Genomic DNA, 21,715 nt, shown 5'->3' on the forward strand with positions numbered 1-21,715 from the left:
TGCTTTGAAGAGAAACCATGTGAAGAGGATGCCTGTGCACTGGAAGCAGAAGGATGTGTCATTTAAAGATGCTAACATGTTCTGCCATGCTCTGTGGGCAGGGGAATAGCATAACGTAGTACAACTAATGCAGTATCTCGGGACAGGCACACCAGAAGGTGGCAAAAGAAGATTGTTTTGAGTAGTCTGTGAGCTAAGGCCTCTGTGGAATGACCTGAGCCAGAGAGATTATAAATCACAGGCTGGGTACAGGGTGTACTTTCTGAGAAAGATTTCAATAAATATTTGGTCTTATGAGATATATCCTAAAGACAGGTGCTTAATCTTACAGTTTCTGCATAAGGCAGAGGTAAACACCCTCTGTAACACATAGAGAGTTTCGTGGCAGTGGAAGGAGGGAAGCACTCGACTAAAGACCCTTTCCACCCCACTCCATCGGCCCTCCATCTCTTGTGCAATCCTTACCTCATCTGGGAACACAGAGCTGTGAACTAAATCTGGTGGGCCAGCCTCGCCTGCTGTGCTGCCTCCTTTTTGATTTCTTTACACCATGGATGAATTTAGCGCAGCGAGTCACTCAGTGGTAAATAGTATATTAATGGTGCAAGCAAATACATATTTAAAATTACAAAATGTACAGTGCAGTCAGCTGACAAATGTGGCTAACTCACGCAGGGTGCGGGGATTCACACAGCTGGCTCAGCAGAGGACTTGGCCAAGCTTCCCTAGAAAATTGGACAGCAAACCAGCAGCATCACACAGTTCTTCACAACCTACGCTGCAGGCAGGCGGTGTTGTGCAAGCAGCTGTGCATAACCAAGGGACACAGTCAACTTGGAAATTACGTTTCTTTCTGAAGAATGGTCTAAGATTTTATTTTTATCTGGCTTTACTCTAACTAAAACAAGTTAACAGAAGTGTTCAGTCATTTACTTTTATTAGTACGCTGGGCAGACTTCTATGTAATAATTTAGCTTTCCTCAGAAAGCAAAAATGTATTTCTGATACAACTAAAATACATGCACACACACACACGTGTATATATATATATATATATATATATGGACAGACGGATGGAAGTTAAGTACTTTCTAATTGAAAGTTCTTAGGTCAAGAAATGTTAAAACATTCTTTTTTCGACTGTTTAAAGGCAGTGGCCTTTAGCAGAAATATACTCCCACTGATATCTAATGTTTGCATTCAAACCTCTGTGTCCAAAAAGCAGAATGCCTGTAGTGTACTGCAAAACTGTGTGTGTGCATCTGCTCCAGTGCTGAAAATGCCCCCACACCAAGGAAAACAGCAGCTCTTCTCCATTTCTCCCGATTTCTTCTAGATTCTTTGTCAGTTTTGCAAATGGTAAGAGTCACGACTAACATGTCTGTTTCATCTGTGATGAATGTTCAAGTTGCAATTCCTTTTAAATTCATTTGTGCTTTTCAGTTTGGTCCATATACAGTGCGTAGGAAGTTTGTTGGACTATTGATTTGTCTTTTTTTTTTTTCCTTCAGATTCTGCTAGGTTCTATACAGAGAAACGACACAGACAAATGCAATGGGTGTTTGTCTGAAAGCTATTTCTGACAGTTTAGGAAAATACTGAAGTGCTGTTTATAAGTAACACTAGTGCTCTCATTTCAGTCAAAGTATTTATTGTTTTGAACAGTCAGGGAAATTTGCCTTGAGAAGCCCAAATGTGTTTGGTTCAGACTCCCCTAGGTAAGAGCAATGACAGCCGAGGTGGGTGTGATCCCGTACTTTGTGCCAACAGAGGGAGGGCAGAGAAAGCTAAGCCTACTTTGGTGGTACTGGTAGTAAGGACTGGCAAGGGGACCATGAGCATACCACGGCTGTATCTCAGGCTTCACAGCGTGTGTGAGATGCAATTGCCCACGGCACTTTCCTGGGACTCCAGCTCCCTGAAGGCACCAGGGCAAAGCTGTCCTACACATTTTTTTTGCAGCAGCAGTGGTGAGGTGCTTTGTTTGGTTAAGAGTGACAAGCTGGTGGATAATGCCAGCATGTGGCTTTAAGGCCTTCCACATAGAAGAAATGTTTTTACAGCTTACCCCTCAGTTGTGCCTAGAGTTTGCCCTGAAGTTAGTCTCTCTCTGAGAGGGAGCTAGGTTCATTCTGCCCTTGTGCTCTCCCCTCCTATAGCTTGCTTGTTCTACCTGTGAGCAGAGATGGTGATCATCAAGGCGTTTCTTGTGAAGGGGGAGCCTGTCACCTAGAGGTAGCACTCAGAAGCATTACTGCAATAAATGTCTGCCAGAAAGACTTCCTGACAGTGCTGACTTGTGCTGATTCACACCAGCAGCCTGAAAATGAAAATATTTGTGCTAGCTTCCAGCCCTTGGAATGGCTCAGGCCCACGAATATGACAGTAGTGCAGTCTTACTTAAACACTGCAATGAGAATTAAAAAGGCAGAAAGGATTTTTTTTTTTTTAATGTTCTCTCAACAGTTCAGTGTTAAATCATATTTGGGGTTGTGAGGCAGTATTTCTGTTTTCTTTGTGCAGGTATGCCCTGTCATTGCAACAAAAAGATCACTGGACAACTGCACACCTGTCCAAAGGAAGGTTTTTCACCATCAGCTACAGTAAAGATGTGAAGTGTGTAGCTATCCTGTAGTTGTTCACTGACATAGCACTTCATAAGGCTGCCTAAGCATAGAAGAAAATGACCTGGATTTTTCTCTGCTGCCAACAGGGTTGCTGAAAAGGTAGCACCCCATGCTTTAAGGAAGGCACTGCTTTTCCTCATGCATTGGCTGCCGGCTGTGGACCGAGGTTAACTTACACAGCTGGACGTGTGTGCTCACGGGTGCCTTGTACTTAGCATTTTGTACAGCTTCTCCGTGGGGACTGGGGGAGCTGCTTACAGAGGAGCTGGGGTGCTTCTGTCTGAAAGGGCCTGAGCTGAGACTGCAGAAGTGCTGCAGTTGTACAGCAGTGTGTGCACTTACACTTTGTGGTTGCATCACGTCTCATCACACCAGCAAAACTGGATTTGAGGGCCTGCTGCTGCTGTGCATCTCTTCTTTGCCATCTAAACCACTGTGCATACAGGTTCCTGAGGAGATTGCTGCAAGTAACCTTATTTCTGCATTGTGTTTGTGAAGGGCTTTGGAAGTAAAATGTTCTTTTAGGAGCAGAGACCAGCAGCATTAGCAGTTCTTGGTGTCTACATAAAGTCTTACCATTTTTGGTTGAGGGAAGAGAACACTGCATTTGCTCTTCTGACTAGTGACTCCCTTTCTCAGCCGGACTTGACCAGTGCTTCACGTGTAGCATTCCTGAGCGAGCACAGGCCAGTTCACTTTCCTGCTCACTTATGAGCATTTATATGAGACTGGATTTGAGGCAACAGATCTCCCATAGCAATGTCTCCCTCTACAAAACAGGTTCAGGTTTGGAGTGCCACGACAGAGCTCTGCACAGTCATCCTGGGCCAAATGAGGCAATTGGACTCATGGGGTTTGGCAGAAGCATGCGTAGGAGCAGTACCCTTCTGAAAAACCCAGGGCTGTTCTGCAGCTAGGTAGTGCTGCTATGTTTGGCACAAATTCTGAGTTGGTTGGCTGCATTTTTAATGAAGAGGAGATATGTATATTCATCACATAGTCGCTTAGTTTCTTCGGCACAGTTCTTGCTTGGCATGGTGACCCCTCACACAGCAGCCTGCCACATGCCCTGTCGGTTGCGCTGTGGTTTAACGCAGAAGGGATTTCGTCGTCTTTGCGAGTCATGGAGCTCCAGTTGTGTCTGTCAAAATCTGAGCTGATGTTGCGGTGGGCAGAAAACATCCCTACCAGTTTTGCTTTTGTGAATTCAATCCCAATCATCAGATTGATTTTTTTTTTTTTTTATGGTGTATCCTAAAAGCCGGATTTAAAAAAAAAAAAAAAAAAGGGAACAATGCCCTTGGATTGTTAATAGGAATTCACCATTGGTTCATTCTCTTTTCCATCTTCATTGTTCTTTTCTAGTTACTGATGCTACTTACAGCTCTTTTGCTTAAAGAGGAGTATCATAGAAATATTTTTCTCCCTTATCCTATGACTTTCTGGAACTTCATAATAAGGCAACAGCTCTGAACTCCAGAAGAGTACAGAGAAGTTCAAATGTTCACATCCAGAAGAGTATAGAGAGGGGGCCCAAGAGTGAATCTTTTGAAGGCTTATTTTTTTCTTTTTTTTTTTTTTTTTGGTAGTAATCTGAATCTCATAACTCTAAAAAACTCTAAAATGGAAACTTCTGGAGGGTGGAAGGAGTGATGAACATTTGAACTTGGAACTTACTGACTCAGTGAAACATCATAAATATGGTGGTTAGAAAACAGTACCTCTTTTTATAATACAGAGACCTAGCTATTTCTGGATCCTCATTATTATTTAGAAGAAATACATAATGCATAGATAAGAGAAAAATGTACCCCTAAATAGATAAAGGACTAAGTGTTTATCTATAATTGCAATGACATTCATCATTTTTTCCCCAATCTATTTTACTAGACTATTTTGAGGATTGTGGTCCTTGGCATATGGGATTACATTGAAAACAAAATAGAGGTGAGTAGTCTTACTCTTTGTACTGTTTTCCAGGCAGGCACAGTAAAAATATTAAGAACTGCTCTGGGTGTCTTCGTTACAGATCCGGTGCAATACAGATATCTTTTAAATCAGATAAGTATGCACATACCTCTCGGTATATGCTTGGATACATAGCAGTATGATTCAGTCCCTTGTTCTGTGAGACTCTCAGAAGAGTGTTATGTTTTGAAATATTTTATTACAGGGGGAGGAAGGGGTTGTAGGGTTTTTGCTCCACGTGTCTGTGGATTTTATTGTTTGAGCTGTGCTTGTCTAACAGTTGGTACCGCTACCCTGAGATAATGAACAATGTGAGTAAAAAGTGTCATGTGACTTGTGCAACCATGTTCTCATAATCAAGTTTAAAGTAGAACAGATTGAAAAATAGTGTATAGTTTTCTGATAGACAATACAATTTTGGCAAAAAAAAAAAGTATTTTGAAATGATTTTTTTAGTTAAATCTGACTTTTGATAAACACCGTCATTTATACCTCAAATTAAAAATGAGGTAGAATGTGCATACTGTTCCAGAGACAGAAAAGGAAATGCGTATGTTAAAAGTAACACACAATCCCAATCTGAGCAACAATCTGGGGAGTGGGAAAATGAAAAACTCTTTCTTGATACTGTCTGGTGTTCACTGTTCATCAAATGGGAGCAGTTAGAAGTGTTTCTTTTCAATACACTGGATTGTTATGCACAGTTCTGAATGTGCAGTGGTTATAAAATCTATGTCCTGTCTCCGTATGCAAACCATTAACCAATGGTCTTTGGCAGCTGGGAAGCATCCCAGTAGGAATGAGGACACGGTATTCTGTTCTACCCTGCTAGGCAAGTGTAGCACACGCACATCTCTATTGCCAGTTTGCTGTGAGATGTGTTTACTCACACAGTTGCCTTTTCTGATCTAATCCACAATGCAACCAACATCATACAAATTATTCTGAATAGTCCCTGTTGCCAAAGCCTTGAAACCCTTGCTGCTCAATAGCAGTGAGAGCAAAGTCTTTCTGTCTTGCCATATAGCCCACACATGTTGTGTAGTCAGGATGTGGCCAAGAGCCATTAAGTCACTTTGCTCCATCTTTTTCTACTTGTCTTCTTGATCTCTTCATTTAGACAGTAAAATCAGTAGGCAGGGAATGTATCTTTTTTGGGGGGATGGCATCATCCCAAGTAATGGGTAATAAATACCGATGATAATAAAACTCTTCAGCAGCAGTATCATTTAGTCTATCACTTCTACATGGAGATTTTGGCCAGGTGGTCCAAATACCTTTCTCTCTTCCTGCCCTCCCACCACAGTTTATTTCTCCTCACCTCATAAACTGTGGGTGAAGCACTGAAGAATTCTGTTGTGCTGCCTCAAAAGGATGCAGCCTTTGTGGGACTTGGCCACCTCTCGCATCCCTTTCACATACATACCATAATTGCGTTTCTTTCTGGGGAAGTGGGAGTCCTTCATGACCTCAGGCAGAAATGGCAGGGCTTGTGATCTTTAGGAAGAGTTTGAAAAAAATCATTTCTCTCTAGGTGTTTGATGGTGCTGTCATAATCTTGTCCTTGGCACCAATGGTGGCCTCAACAGTGGCTAATGGCCCCAACAGCCCATGGGATGCTATCAGCCTTATTATCACATTACGAATATGGAGAGTGAAGAGGATCATTGATGGTGAGTGGTGATTCAGTTGGTGACTCCAAGAATTACCTGGCAGGCTGGGAAAAAAGAGGTTTTAAATGTTTGGAAAGAATGCTTGCCTTCTCCTTTCTCTTACAATTTAAAAGCACTGAACAGGAGAGAGTTATGACTCCCATGGAGGACAGTAGGTCTCAAGTTCGTGGTTGTTTCTCCTGTTCCCTTTGAGCCTTTAAAATTGATTGGTTTGTATTTTGTAAGGCCCCTTCAAATCCCCTATCTGGTCAGGAGCATTTTCTTGCCATGGTGGTTCCATGCTGAAGGTGCTCTCTGCAGCGCCGGTGTGTGGTACAGCACAGTCGTCACTAAGCACGTGTCACGTGTTTTGCATAGACCTCCGTGGGGAAGCACCAGGAGAGATAAGAACTCCTCGGGAAGTCAGGGTTGCAGCAGCAGTGGCTGTGCCTGGAAGGAAGGACTTAAGTGTAGGCTACTTTATGCGAAGTGGTTTCAGGCATTTCAGGTTACAGGGATAAGAGGTGGGAAAGGAATAAATGAAGGATCACTTCGGTCCTGTGTGAAAGATCAGAGTCAAGCTGTTATTTTTGATTTAGATGCCCAAACTGTATTGAGAGTTGAGGAAAGGTCATAGCACCATGAGTGAAGTGTCCAAGGCAAGTTCAGGATCTTTTGTAGCTTCATAAAACATCAAGAATTGCAATAAACATTGAACAGCTTTGCTCGTCAGTCTGAGTTTGCCTTGATTGTGGGAGAAGCAACATTTCTAAACGCATTCGGAAGACCTATTGAAAACTGGGCTGTAGCTTAAAAAACAATAGAAGTTGTTTCCTTTTTGTTTTTTAAAGTCTCCTTCTTAGTCTACTATTTCCATCACGGACTTACTTCCTACCACCAAGTCTAGGAATTAAATACTTAGGGCTCTGGAATTGTTCTTCTCCCAAGGGAGCGATGCTGTTTAGGTTTAGAGGGGATGGGAGCAACTCCAAGCAGAAAAATCTGCTCCCCAGCAATTCAAAATATCTGTGGTAAGCACTGGGAAAGATCAGTATTAGTGCCAAAGCTAGGAAGAGCAAGCAGGATGCATTTCAGCTCAGCCAGACAATTGGAATTCTGACCAAACGAGAGCTAGGCCCTGCTTGTGACCTGTATTTCAGCTGTTAGAAATCCTTACCCAGAAGAAATACTCGAGTTCTCTCACTGCAGTTGAAAAGGGTGAAATTCTTTGGTCTGTAAAGGGTTTCCCTCCGATTTTAAAAATAAATAAATAAATAAATCACAGCTGGGTTAACTTTAAGTACTTACTTATGTTTTCCAGCCTATGTCCTTCCAGTGAAAGTGGAGATGGAGATGATGATTCAGCAATATGAGAAGGCAAAGGTTATTCAAGATGAACAGCTGGAAAGACTAACCCAGATCTGCCAAGAACAAGGGGTAAAGTTCAGTTATGTCTTTATTTGCATAGAGCTTGTTATGGCAAATCAAACAGTTTATGTACATTGCCACAGGCTAAGGTTTGAGGAATATTGCTAAGATTTCTGTTGCAAGGAGAACAGATTTCAGGTCGTTAAAGAAATACTAGCTGCAGCCAGGATATTGTCAGCATGGTATTTGTCAAACAGCAGTTGTCTCCCTCTGCTGCTGTGCATGTGTTTTTTAAGGTGAGGAGAACAGTTGTGAGGAACAGAAAAGGAATGCTTCCAGAATTTAATTTATTGATAGAGTGCAGTTAGACATAATATTCAGAGCATGCAAAATTCATGCAAAAGACTGCAGCAATATTAAAGCAATATTCCTAGGAAAATGTATGCATATGCAGGAAAGCTAGTGAATCTCCGTGCTTTGAATGCAGGAGGCAGCTTCTCTGTAGGTCAGTCAGAGACTCTCTTGGCAGACTCAGTGTTGCACCAGAAGCTTCTAGTTTCTGGAAGAAAGTCAAGATTTTAGACTCTTCCCAGCCCCCCCAAATGTTTAGTGATTCAGTCTTCGAGGTAAGGGAGGTGAAAGTAAAAATATCTCAGACAAATATGTTTGAGAAAAGTGTAAAACCATCACTTGGGGAAGAAGCCAGGAGTTCTGAATTACACTTAATCTCATGTAAATGAGTCCCTGAGTAAGCTGCTTTAAAGTAGAAACCAGCCATGTAAGTTAAGACTCAGACTAAGTGGGGCATTCAGGTCACCACCAACCCACAAAAGACTAATTCCCCAAGTAACTTATTTCAATTGCAGAGATAACTGTGAGGTGTCCAAGTAAGGGCTGGAGGTTTCTAGCATCAGCTTCCACTCCCCACCTGTGACAGGTGCTTTTCACATACAAAATGAGGTTTAAGTCTGAGTGGATCAATCAGTCAAAAAGCTGAAGGGCCTGAGTAGACAGGAGGAGAGGTAACTCATCCCAGAACAGGCCAGCTGTCCAATGGGTGTGTAATCTGAATAGGGATTTAGGTGCCCATCTCTTACCTAGAAACCTAAAACCTGTCAGCAGTCCTCTTCATGACAACTTTGTGCAATGATATTAATATATTCCTGCTTCTGCACTGGTCATGAAATGAACAGGAAATGGTATGTACCCAGTGTTACAGAGGAGAGCTTATCCTTTGACCAAACATGCTAGACAAATCAATGATTTCGTGAGTCCCACTACAGTATTTTGTCTGTCAGACTGTGCTATTAGGTTAAAGTTCTTGACAGACATAAATTTGAAAGCATTCATTTTTAGGAGATGTATTATGCAGTTAAGTAATATTCTCAATAGCTAAACAATGTCCATAGTCTGAGTGAAAATGGGCTCATTATCCCAAGTGGGGTTCAGGAGTAGCTTTTGCCACCCTGTGTTCTGATCCCCGTTCTCTTTATCTGCATGCCTAGCTTGCCAAATATCTAACCATGGTAGCCCTAATCTGAGCTCTGATGGTTACAGCATAGCTGTACATCAAGCACAAAGAAATACTGCTTTGGTAGATGAGTAAATCTGTGAAAACAGAGCAGGTTCTCTCCTAGCTTTCAAGTGTCATCAGCTATGGAAAAATATAGACTATAGAAAAGTGACAGCATACTAATATCTCATGTTTTACTGTCCTGAGTTCCTGCCAAACAAATGTCTGAGCTGTTTAATATGAGGTAAATGTACTAATTTGCTGCCGTTAGCAACAGAAGACATTGACACAAGTACTGCATCCTTTCTTCGTAAATTAATAGATTCATAATTCAGTCAAGAACAAGTTGTCAGCATTATAATATTCACATTAACATTGTGTACAGTATCTGGTGGGAAAGATATCTCCTAATGGTATTTAATGTCTAAAATTTTGCCAGGTTTTTGCTTTTTCATTTCATCAGCTTTCCTGACCTTTTAAAGGATTGCTCATTCTTGGAGTTTGAGTGTGAATGTCTGTGTGTTTTCAGGAAGGGTTGCCTATGGCAGTTTGGCTGTTCTTGAGTCTGGAGCTCCGGCAGGGAGGATTCCAGGGTGCCTCGCCTGTGCAGGGTCATATCTGGCGCAGGCAGCCGAGGTAACAGGGAGCTAGCTGCCCAGGGCCACCTCTGCACACGGGCTGACCTGTTGCCTCCACTGCACGCAAGATATTTCCCCTCTGGGTACACAGCTGGGCACACCAATGCCAGTCCCAGGCTACCTACCTAACTAGGAAGAAGAGACAAGCCACCGTGGTTGTTTGCATCCCAGCAGTGGATGTAGATACTGCTTCATCCCGAGGCTGCATCTTTGTGACCACACCGATGAACTACATTTGTTTAGTAATTATAGACAGGGCTGAAAATGTTCCTGTTAGAAAGGTTTCTCAGCACTTTATTTTCTGAGATCTTGTTTGCTCTGTCAGGAAATAGGGATTGAAATTCTTAAGGTGTGACATCTTCTGCAAATGAAATTATTTTGAATGCTTTAGATAAATATGCAGTATTTCTGGTTTGATCAGGATTAAAAAAAAAAAATGGTGGCCAGTTCTCTGAGAAGTCCCATGCCCTTCTGTTTTGAAGCTGATACTTAACACTTGACAGGCGAATAGCCTTCTTGTCATAGATGAATTTTAACCTGGATTTGTGAGCAGTTATTTCCTCCATGCTAAACCGTGTGATTTGAGTCCTTGTTGTGCATCTACACAAAGGGGAGGAATCAAAGTCACAAAAACAGCATTCGTCTGGCATTTCTTTCCATGTAGGTTTGTTGGGTGGAGTTGTCTTGTTTGTAATTAACTTAAACATAGCCAAATGCATGTCATAACTGCATGCTCAGTTGAAGTTGGCTAGTTGGTTAGTACTGCTAACTGTGCTAGAGGCATTCACCTCTTTCTCCTTCTGCCCAACTGCCTTCTGCTGTTTATTTGCACAAATGCTTCTCATGAAACAGATCTGGAAAGTAATCAAATTAAGATTAATGTAACAAAACAAAGTATCAGTTTTTATGGGAATAATTTCTAGAGCCTGGTTCACTGCACAGTTGCAGAATTGCTTCTTTTGGCCCGAGGCAGGAAATGAGGTAGCAGGAATGAAAGATGAGTGCACAGGAGTAAAAGGAAAGCAAGTTCACCTGTTTGCCAACTTGTACCAGTGTAAGGGTGGGTTTTGTGCATGGCTGCGTTGTTTTTTGTTTTTTTTTTGTTTGTTTGTTTGTTTTTTGTTTTTTAATCTGTTTGGTTATACATGTGAATAATTTATCTTTTCCTTTTGCTTAAAGTGTAGCTTCCTGGAGAGCCAAATTTGTCAGCACTAAAGTTCCCTAAGCATCACTAAGTAAAACGTGCACAAGTCTTGCAAATCATTCAGATCTTCCTGTGCTCTTCCCAGTGCCCCCAGCTTGACCTGGCTTCCAATGTCCCTTCCCATTTTCCCTGCGAGGAGAGCCTGGGAGAAGGTTGGGGTTGGCTGTGGCCATGGTCGTGCGTCTTCCACATGCGGGTGCCTTTGAGCCTGGCCAGTGTCTGCATGTCCCCCTCAAGCTGTGCTCCTTTTATGACTGTTACCCTACCTTGACAGAAACTCTTGTTGCTCTCATTGTTCCATCTTTTCAACTTCTCCCCTCACCTCTAGTTTGCTCTTTGGTGACCAAACATCTATGACATAGCCTATTCTAATGAGAAGAAGATGGACAGGTCAGATCAGACCAAGCAGCAGTCTGCATGAGGGTCTTTGCCTGTAATTCAGTGAACGGTACTGCATATAGAGTGCGAAAAATGGAGTTCACGTTAAAAAAAAAGAAAGAAAGAAAAAGAAAGCAGGAAAGATGCAACCTCATTGTCTTGCTTTTTGAATTATGCTTCATTTGTCAGTTGTATATGCTTTTGGCCAGTGATAGGATATCACAGCTATAAAGTTATGTTTCCATTCCTGAGCAACATTGGATGTTCCTGAGGATATACTTGTGCAAACATGAAAACTCTTTCCAGATGTTGTTTTTTGGCCAGCTATACATCTGAAAGCCAGAATATATTTTATAAATTATGGGTGCCTGGACTACCACTTTGGTCTCTGTAGTACCCTGCTGAAACTGTTTGAATAGTTTGCTGTTTTATTTATTCTCTGTTGGCCAAGAAAGATGTCATTAAAAGGGAGTGGAGCAGGAAGGTGGTCAAGGCAGAAAATGCCGAAGGACTGAGATAATTAAACAGAACTTCACAAAACCTCAGAAACATTAGTAATCACAGTAATGGGGATTTCTAAAACTGTGTAATAGTAAAAGCTAAAGAAGTCTCACTGTAATTACTATAAAAATATAGAAAGAGCATATTGCTGGTGGTATTGCTCTATCGGTTTAATAACTTAATTAAATCCTAAAACAAAGAAAATCCTGAAGTTTCATTAGAAATGAAAATTCCAGTGAAGGAAGATTGTTTTTTTTTTCCGTCTGGAATCACCTGTAAAGGAATTTTCGTTTCTGATAATACGTCTAGTTACATGATCTTTCCTGTTTAACTTTCGTAAGAGTCATTTGGCTAAGTATTGTGCAGCCCAGTCTATGTATTCAGCCTTATCACAACAGCTCCTTTTCTGTCAGCTCCTACAGAATAGGGTTTTTCATCATTCTCAAAACTGTAACAAGTATGGAAGCTGTAATTTCTTTCTTATCTTGGAATATAATTTGTACAACAGCTGCTAGCTTAATGACAGGGCTATTTAGCTGGTAAAGTTACCTATCAGAGAAATAACTTATGTTATCCTTTTGCAATAATTTAAATTCATTTCTAACTAACAGTCATTTTCTTGGTGAATGGAAGGCAGCCAAGGTCATCCCATGTTTTGTTCTGCCCATAAATCATTAGTTTGCAACTGTCTCCTGATTTTTATTGTTACCAACAATGACTAAACTAATGGAAATAAACATTGGATTGTATCCCAGTGGCAGATGAGTTTTAGGGCAGGGCGTTCTGTACAGACAGCTAATAGAATGGAGCAAAGTTATTACTCCTGCATTAGACACAAGTAAGCTTCTGGCTAAAATGTTCATTGATCTCTCTGAAACTATGTCAGTCATACTGCCTTGCAAGACCATTAAAGGAAAGTACTATAAGATTCACTGTTACGTCTATCCCTTTTTGAGTCTTATAGGCATGTTGTAAAACATCAGATAGGATGGGTGGCACTTTTTATACAACCAGACATATAAACTGAGATGTTATGTAGAGCTCTGGGTCATTTTACCTACTTATAGATAATTACCTAATGCATTTGTGAAGGGAGGAGGTGCACAAGTGTGCCCTGTAGTTCTTTCTGGTTTGTTTCCTGCCAAAATAGCGCTAATGTTGAGAACAGTAAGTCAGTTTAAATTTCCAGACAATTAGCTTTCTCTTCCAGTCTGACAATGTAGCTACTTGTTCTTTTGTGAGATGAGCTTTATCTCCCTTTTTCTTGGCAATAAGTATGTTTTCACATTAGCCACGTGTATCACACCTTTGTTTTGCACATCTCATCCCGTGTAAATATAAAAGCTCTCTCCAGCAGCAGTACATGTATAAAAGACAGAGACGTCTTAAATTTTAGTATGGCTTTCTTTTACCTGCTGTGAAAAAATCATATGTGATTTAATCCTCTGCACCCTGAAAAGTTAGGATTTAAGAAGTGTAGCCCAGTGCTTGTGAGATCACACCTGGAGTGCTGTGGCAGTGGGGGCTCCCCAGTATAAGAAGGACTTGGACACAATTACAACAGTGATGGGTAGGGCTGCAGAACGTGGTGCAGGAGGAGAAGCTGAGGAAGCTGGGCTTATTCAGCTGTAGGAAGAGAAGATGAAGGACGATCTTATTGCTGTCTTCAGCTCGCTCAAGGTGTTGGACTAGGTGACCCTCAGAGTCTGTTTCAGCCTAAATTATGCTGTGATTGTACAAAGTTTTCAAATACATTTTTCCATTGCAAAGTATATTAGGAGCTTATTGATAAAGGAACCCACCAGAAGCTACCGAAGTAGATGTAATTAAAGATAATGAATAACATAGGTGTGCTGGTAAGTAGCATTATTCAGTTTGTAATTATCTGAAGTCAGGAGGTAGTTTACCTTAGTCTCTCTACAAGTTATCCTCCACACAACAAATTTATTTGCCCACTGGCACTCTGTGATATTTCCACGGTTCCTAACGCAGAGCTGATACCTATGAGTAAGTAAGTCTTAATTAAAACAAATCAAAGCAAGTGTATAAGTTTGCATGCCTTTTTTTGCTTTTCACTTATGATAAGCCTTTTTTTTAACAGATAAGCTCTTGTAGGCTGAAGTAAAGGTTGTCTACTTCAAAATACGAACCATAACTTTCTCGGTATAGCTCTCTTGTAGTTACCTGTATTCGAGATGCCCAGATCCATTCAGATAGCTGCATCAGCTCCTACTGCAAATGGAAATTTCACATGTTAAGCTTTGGCCCAGAATTTTTACTGAAAAAAAACATTATATTTTACACCCTCTGTGGATTTATCTAACCTGCCCTGATCTGTGTGACATGCAGTCCGAGCAATCTCATTAGTTCTTTTACATGTTAGAACTGCCCAAGGTCAGCGCTCAATGTAATGTCCAATAGATGTAAGCACCTGCAAAGTGATTTGCTCACTCAGTCTCTCATTGAATTATGCCCGTAAGAAACACGCACTTCTCTTAGGCTTAACCTTTGTTTTTAGCGGGTTGCTTTTAGTGGTCAAAACTGCCAGCTTCTATATAACTTGGGATATTTTTTAATACTTGTGAGCAATTAATACTGCACTGGTCTCCTGAGCATCTGCATGCCTTACATGAGTTAAACCCCTAGGAAAATCTGTGCTTCCTGATAGACTTTTCTTAGATATCTTAATGACTGTCATACTTTCTTAAATCAATCCTTATGATAAATGATGATTTTCCATCCCCCAGTTCCTTTTTTGAACACACTACAGTAGCATAAGAGAGTTTTGGTTTGCATTTGTAAGCAGTAATATTGAGCTGGGTTTTGACCCTGTCTTGCGCTCTGCCATCTGTGACGGAGCTATGGTTTGCGTCTCTGTGGAGCATGTTGTATGAACCACTTCGCATCACTAACAGTCAATGTGGGAGTGTAACAAACACTGTTATTACAGGGAAATACCCTCCTCTGATAATAAAAAAATGACAGTTACATACACAATAGTATCTAATTATGACTTGCCACTCTTTTAATGACTACACAGACTTCAGGGCAGACTTCAGAGACCCGGACACTAACCATCTGAGATAGTGAGACAGTGTAAGGGAGAGCCTGTGTTAACCAGCTGCAGCTGTGTGGCCTTGTAGGCAACGTCGGTTCTTGCTGTTATCTTTCTGAACATCTCTGTGTGCTGTTATTTGCCTTTCATGTGATGTTGAAGTCCCGAGCAGTGTGCTGCTTTCCTGTGAAGGTAATCCTTGTATCTGCTCTTGCCAGTTGTGTGTTTGGTTCTGAACTTTACCTGTCTAACCCAGTGGTAGACAAACATGTAGATGGTATTTGCAGCAAACAACACAAGAGGGTTCACATAGCACTTCAGAAGCAGTGGATGAGTGCACTCCATGGGCACTGCATGAGCCAAGATGTCAGACCTGGCTTCCAGTTTATTCTGCAACATGACAGTTGTGCCACCTTCATAAGCAGCTGCTTCCTCTACTGCTGCAGACAAAGGCATGCATTTCTGTCCTTTAAGCATAAGATGGCAGCAAAGCCTCTTCTGTTTCTGTGGTACCAGAGTGAGTAGCTGTTCACCTGGGTAACTGGTGGTCACTTTCTCTGTGGATTCCAGTTTTGCATGTGGTCTGTGTGGTTGGGACTCAACTAAGGCAGTCAGTTTTGCTATCCAAATAGGAAATGAAGAATTGTTTGTAAAAAGTGGAGTTATCCGGTGCAGAGATCCCAGGCAATAGTTGCAGAATGCTACTTGGTCTGGCATGTCAGGCTGAGTGGTTTATAGCTTGTTGGCAGAGCCATTTTAAACAATAAAATTCATGAACTCATCTGTTAAAAGCTGGATGGTGCTTGTGCATGGAAATTTTAAGGGTTAACAGTCATCTATGGATTTAAAATATTTGGAAACCGTTGCTTTATTAATTAGGCAATGCAAGGGGGAGTCAGAAAGTTGGTCTCTTCCCCCATTTTTGCTATAGGTCCACCATAGCAGGAAGGATCGCTTGGTTTGCATCCTTTTGCACAGCTGTAAAATGCAGAGATTCTCTTCAAGCTTTTGAAGCTTGAAGATTTAGCTACAAGGTTTAGCCTATCTTCATAAATGCTTAAGGTGGCTAAATGGGGTGTGATGCAGAAATAGAATTTTTGAGCTCACTTTTAAGTATTTATCTATTTGTGTTATAAAATGCCTGCCTTTTTTTCTCTTCCATGAAAAAAAAAGAAATTGTATCTTGTTTCTAGGCCAGAAGTAAGCATTTTAGAAGCACCATTTATTTTTTGGAGATACAGGAATATTATTGAAGGATGAAACATGAAATGTAGAAAGATGGTAATGATGCCTAATTCTTATTGCCTTTTTGTTTGAGCTAGGATTAAGCAATAGTTTAAAAAAAAATCTCCAAATATATTTTTTACCCTTCACTTTGATACGTGTTTCTCCTTTTATACCAAGGGAGCATTTGAAAGGGTGTTTTTTTCCCCTTAAAGGTGAAATATGAGCTATTTGGTGGTTTCTCTTTCCTTCTAAAATTCAAGAATAAAACCTGAAATTCTTTGCTGTAAAATCAAGCTCTCGACAGCCCTTTCACCGCTGAATGGCACATTCGTACTGCCACCTCTGAAATGGGTGTCTGAAGCCTTGGGAAGGGGGTGCCTGGGGAAAGAGTTAGCTGTCCCATTTTGCTACCTCCTAGCTAGTAGGTAACCACACAAAACACCAGCTGGAACCTGCCATGGAGATTTCATTGACGGATCAAGGAACAGGGCCGTATTTTGATGTTTGTTGACACTGCCTGACTCTTCTGACTGCCACAGCCAGAGGCCCTTTGATAAGAGCAACAGGCATTTCATGCAGCATTTTCATGCAGCATTTCATCTGGCCTGCATCTGCCAGACCGCTGTCCACTGATTTAAAGAGAGAAGAAGCTGCAAGCTTTGTTAGATCCCTGTAGCAGGTGGTTTGAATGTGACCAGAGAGGCTAAACTGCTCTTTTGCTCTCTAGATTTGAGTTCTCTCAGCGGACCTTCCGATGACCGTAAGCTCCTTTCTTTATGCTTGGAAAGCAGATAGTCTCCAGATATGGCAAGTTGGAATCCCTTTTTCTTTTCTCTCTCTTTTTTACCAATCTAAAATCTGTGGAAACTCTGTCTTGTTTCCCCTCCAGTCACTTATGCGGCTTGGAGGAACCGCTGGTGCTCTGCAGTGTACCTGGTGTTGGTGCTGTATCTCCTGTGGACTGCAGGGAAGCAAACTAGGTCAGCTGAAGGATTCCAAAATCTGATGGCAAGGTAGATTGGAGTCAGCATCTGAGAGCCAAGAGCCAGAGCCAGCTTCATTTAGCTGACATGCTGTTACACACTGGTTTTCAAGCATCGAGGTGCTAATTCCATCTCTGCTGTAAACACAGAGTGACAGGTGCAGTGCGGCTGCTGGAGCTTCATGCTTTCCTATGGCTTTTCAGGCCTTGAACTACGGGAAGCCCAGCAGTGCTGCATTTTAAATCCCTTAGCCTGTTACTTGCCTCATTTGCTTTCTCTTCTCAGATTCTTTATAATTAGATATGACTTGGTCACTGCTGTACTACTGATCTTAAAAAGAGTTTGAAGAGGGGAAGGACAGTGGGATTTCACAGAACTTTTATAAGGTTTTAAATGATCTCTGCAGCCTTTCTGGAAAAATGATTTTCCTTCTTGCATTACGGAAGACATGTGGCTGTCAGACACAGGAAAAATATGCTGTGTCCATCAATCAAATTGTACCTGGTAACTTCTGTCTTCTTGTCTGTGTCTGTTTTATAGCATCAGTCCTGAGACAAATCCTATTCTGACTGCAGAATGCCATTAACTGCTGTAGCTCATATATTTCAGGAGAGTGGACAGGAAAGTGGCAGCCTGCCCCCAGGAGTTTCTGCACTCTGGGGAGTACAGAAGACTTGAGGCTGGAAGGGTTCCTCAGTGTCCCTCTGCTTTGCCTAGAGTTAGTGGGGGAGGACCAGTGCTGGGTGCTGCCGATAGAACCTTCCTCCACAGAAATCCCCGTTATGAAGTCTGGCAAATTAGGGATGTTTATCAAGAATCTAAATACCTAAATGCTTATCAAGGGTGGTCTTCTGTAAAGGTTTTCTTTAATTTAGCAGTTTCATCTGTAAGAAATTGTCCAAAGGCATATTTTCAGGAGGCAGAGGTATACAAGACAAAAGACCAGCAGGAGACAGTCATTATTTTTAGACGATATGAACAATGGTCCAGTCACATGAGCTGTGGGATAGTATCAGCACCTTGGACTCAAATCCCAGCCTAACCACATTGTGTTTGCTTTCCCCAGTCTGTAGTGGTTTAGTGATAAACCGAATAATAGGTACCAAGCTGTAGAACATGGATTTCTGACCATGTTCACCTGACATGAGTACGTGTTGTTGTTTTATTCTTCCAGTTCGAGATCAGACAGCTGAGGGCCCACCTTGCTCAGCAAGATTTGGACCTGGCTGCAGAGAGAGAGGCCGCGCTGCAAGTCCCCCATGTACTGAACAAACAGAGCAGCAACAGATACAAGGTGGTGGCAACTGAAGATTCAGACGATGAAGGCACCGAGAACATCACTGAGTTGCAGACTCCACGAGGTGAGTGCTGTCTGTGTGCTACCACCTACCAGCACAGCTGTTCCCTTGCATGGAGTGACTGAACCCACAAAATACTTTCACTCTGCTAGTGACTTGATTACTGTCCCTGGAAACTGGATTTTCCCATTTTGCAAAGAAGCTGTGTCTGCTCCAAAGTGGCAGGAGCTGTTATATTTATGAACAGGTTCTGACCAGAGCCAATAAAATGACTCGGGATGAAAATGACAATGATGTACCTTCCCAGTGTCCTCACGTTTATATCCCTCAAACACTAAAGCAGCAGCAGCCAAATTGGAATTGGCAAAACAATAATCACTCAGAGGTAAAAGCAGGGCAATCGAGAAGAACATTGAAAAACAGTTTCTGAGATTGGCTGCTCGCATTTCTGTGGTTTAGAGAGGACCCGGGGCAGTTCTGAATTGATGTCATGTCTCACAGCTTCTACTTTGTCTGTCTGCACAAAAACCTGGTTTGTAAGTATTCATAGTATTGTATTTTTTCATACTGGTTTTAAAAGTATCAGGTTAAACTTATTAGGCCAGATTAGCCTCACCTGTGAATATTGTGACAAGATAGGTTACATATCTTGGGAGTTAGTTTGGCCAGTTTTTCACCCTTTATTTTTGGCTGGTTTTTTTGAGTCCATCTTCATCCAAGCAAAGAGTCTCATGTCTGTTGGGAGGTACTCAGGAGCATGTATATACATGTAATAGGAATACAGACATAGATACGTAATTTCAGCCATGCAAATCCGTAGAAACCTGCGTGTCACATTTTGTTCTGTGAGCTACGTTATGTTTTGTGAATTGAGGAATACAAGACTGTCTCTCTTCTACTAGTCCCAGCCATCCTGCTCACTGCCCCGCATCCCAGCTTGCCTACCAGGGTTGGGCGATTGCCCACGCACCAGCTGTGAAGCTTGCCTTGCCTAGAGACTATGCTCTCACTCGGTGCTTTAAAACTGCCAGTGCTGGACAGCCCACGTGTGCTTGGACAGGGCAGGTCTGGTGCCAGAAAAGGAGCATTTGCACACTGTAGGCAGCTCCTGCTCACCTGTCTAAGTTTTACGTGCCTGTGGTGAGGAGCAGTCCTGTGGGTGGTCTGTGAGCTGTCTGTTGGGCCAGGTGTGTTGTTCAGGGGAACACTACTGCTTATATTTACCTGGACCCGTGTTATTTTTGTCACTGAAATGCTAGAGCAGAAGGCTTTATTTGAAAGGACAGCTCTTTGTCCCGTGATCCCCCAACGCTCACAATGGAGGACAGAATCTGTCATGGTTTCACTAATGGTTACCGTAATATCCCAGAGAAGACAACATTTTTCACCATGGTGATACGTTAGTCTTCTCTGGACGTCCTAGTTTGGTCATTTTGGTAGATGAGCAGTATGTGAATAGATATGAATTACAGGTTTGCCTGGTATCTTTGCCACACTCCTTAGAATTCAAGGCACAGAAGAATTTTAATCAAAAGTTTTAAGAGAAAAAGCTCACCAAACTTTTTCAAACTATATTTTTTTCATTCTCTACATAGTAATGAAAGCACGTAGAAGTTGTTTCTGTTTCTTCCTCTTTAATAATAACCGAGAGCTAACCACAATTCAGCTATTAATTATTCCTGATTCGAAATTGTGTTTAAAAGCAGGCAGTTGAGTAGGCTGCCCCCTGAAATGCATTTCCCCCTTTTCTGTAGGATTTCAGAGGTTTCCCCAGTGGATATATTATAATTTATGCATGTGTTCCTTGAGGGTTACATTTGGACAACTGTGCACAACCAGAAAGTGTTGTGCTCAATTATAAAAAGGCTTGCTGAAACTACAGTGCTGTGGAGGTTAGTCTAATTTTTTGTTTCTGTGCAAGGTATTCAGTCCAACTTCCAGGTTAACACAAGTACTCATTATTTGTTTCTCTCTGTAAAGTTCTGGCCACACATGCAACAAAGCAGGAGTGATTTCTATGTTCGGTAAGGTTACGTGATGAGAGCAATTAATGCTTTTTACTGGAAAAAATATGTCCAGCAAATAAGAAAACGTGCATTACTTCACATAACAGATAAGGTGTGGTTATGCTATATTTAAATATTCATACTGAGAATATAGGATTAATTTCTGATTCCCAGAGGTCAACTAAAAACAGAGGAGGAAATATTTCTTTTGAGCATTGTATCATATATTGCATACAAAGCCTTCGTGGATACATCATTTTGAGTGCTTTTCTTCAGAAGCTAAATTTAGGTCATTGAATGTTTTAAAGTTGTCCTTTATGTTGAGTGAGGCAGGAGTTGAACAAAAGAAATTTCCCAGGGCCTTATAGCAAGGCCTTATACCATCTGTGGTAGTATCCATCGTGGTGGAGTACTGAAAGGGGGCCCAAGTGCAGATTGCATGAGAAACCACAAGCCAAGCAATAATGTTCAGTGCTGTAGTTCACAATCCAGATAGCAGTCAACTGAGGCAGTCAACAGTCAGCATGAATTTTGCATGATTTTTGCATGGGGTACACCTGATGGAAGAGGAGCATGTCCTCAGCTGAAGGGGCCCCCGTTTACACAGCATGGGATGGGTTTATCCGGTTGGTGTAGGATCTCCCATCAGACCAGTGAGGTGCTCATCAGACGTGGCTCTGCAGAACAGAGGCTATCAAGACATTTCCTCTAGGTCATTTCTGCACCTCCTGCTTCTCATGTGCTGTCGTTATCCTGGCTGTGCTGTCTTCAGGGCTTTCCACACCGCTTGTTCTGCGTGGAAGTGTAAGCCACCAGTGTTTTCACCCCTGACTTTTTGGGTTAAAGGTTATATATTGCCAGTTACTACTCTCTCTTATCAGACCGCATTAGGAATTGTTTTGCGTCCACTTTCTCTTAGCTGTGTTTTTCCTCCTTAAAGACTCTAGAGTGATGACTGCAGTTAATCACCCTTTGTGCTACATTTGTGAGCTTTGAAAATCATCTGTAATTGCCTATTACAGTGACTAGTTTGAGGAGAAATAAGGGACCAGGTTGCTAATACTGTTAAAAGAAAAGCTACGATTCAAAGCCACAAGCCAGCAAAACAGGCTCTGGGGGGTCCCTTCTCTTACACTCTGGCAGAACACGAGCCCTACATACAACACCTGAGGGCAGGGTATGGCATGGAATGCATGTGTTTGTGCCAAAAGCTTTGTCAGCCTTCAAAAAAATCACCATCTTTGGAGAGCCCTGGGTTCTGCCAAACCAGCAAGCTTTAGTTGGCTAGAGAACATAT

At 41.8% G+C, this 21,715-nt stretch overlaps 1 protein-coding gene across 1 annotated transcript in view; it reads left to right on the top strand.

Annotated features, from left to right (window-relative positions):
• The window catches only part of TMEM266 (transmembrane protein 266), a 59,650-nt gene that overhangs the window by 29,704 nt on the left and 8,231 nt on the right, over nucleotides 1-21,715 (top strand). Inside the window, exons 7-10 of the mRNA XM_035553774.2 lie at nucleotides 4,518-4,574; nucleotides 6,130-6,268; nucleotides 7,569-7,684; nucleotides 18,289-18,475. Coding sequence (XP_035409667.1) covers nucleotides 4,518-4,574; nucleotides 6,130-6,268; nucleotides 7,569-7,684; nucleotides 18,289-18,475 — 499 coding nt within the window. The remainder of the gene's footprint in view (nucleotides 1-4,517; nucleotides 4,575-6,129; nucleotides 6,269-7,568; nucleotides 7,685-18,288; nucleotides 18,476-21,715) is intronic.

This window comes from Cygnus atratus, chromosome 11 (genome assembly GCF_013377495.2).
Source record: "Cygnus atratus isolate AKBS03 ecotype Queensland, Australia chromosome 11, CAtr_DNAZoo_HiC_assembly, whole genome shotgun sequence".
In the NCBI taxonomy this organism is placed as follows: Eukaryota; Metazoa; Chordata; class Aves; order Anseriformes; family Anatidae; genus Cygnus; species Cygnus atratus.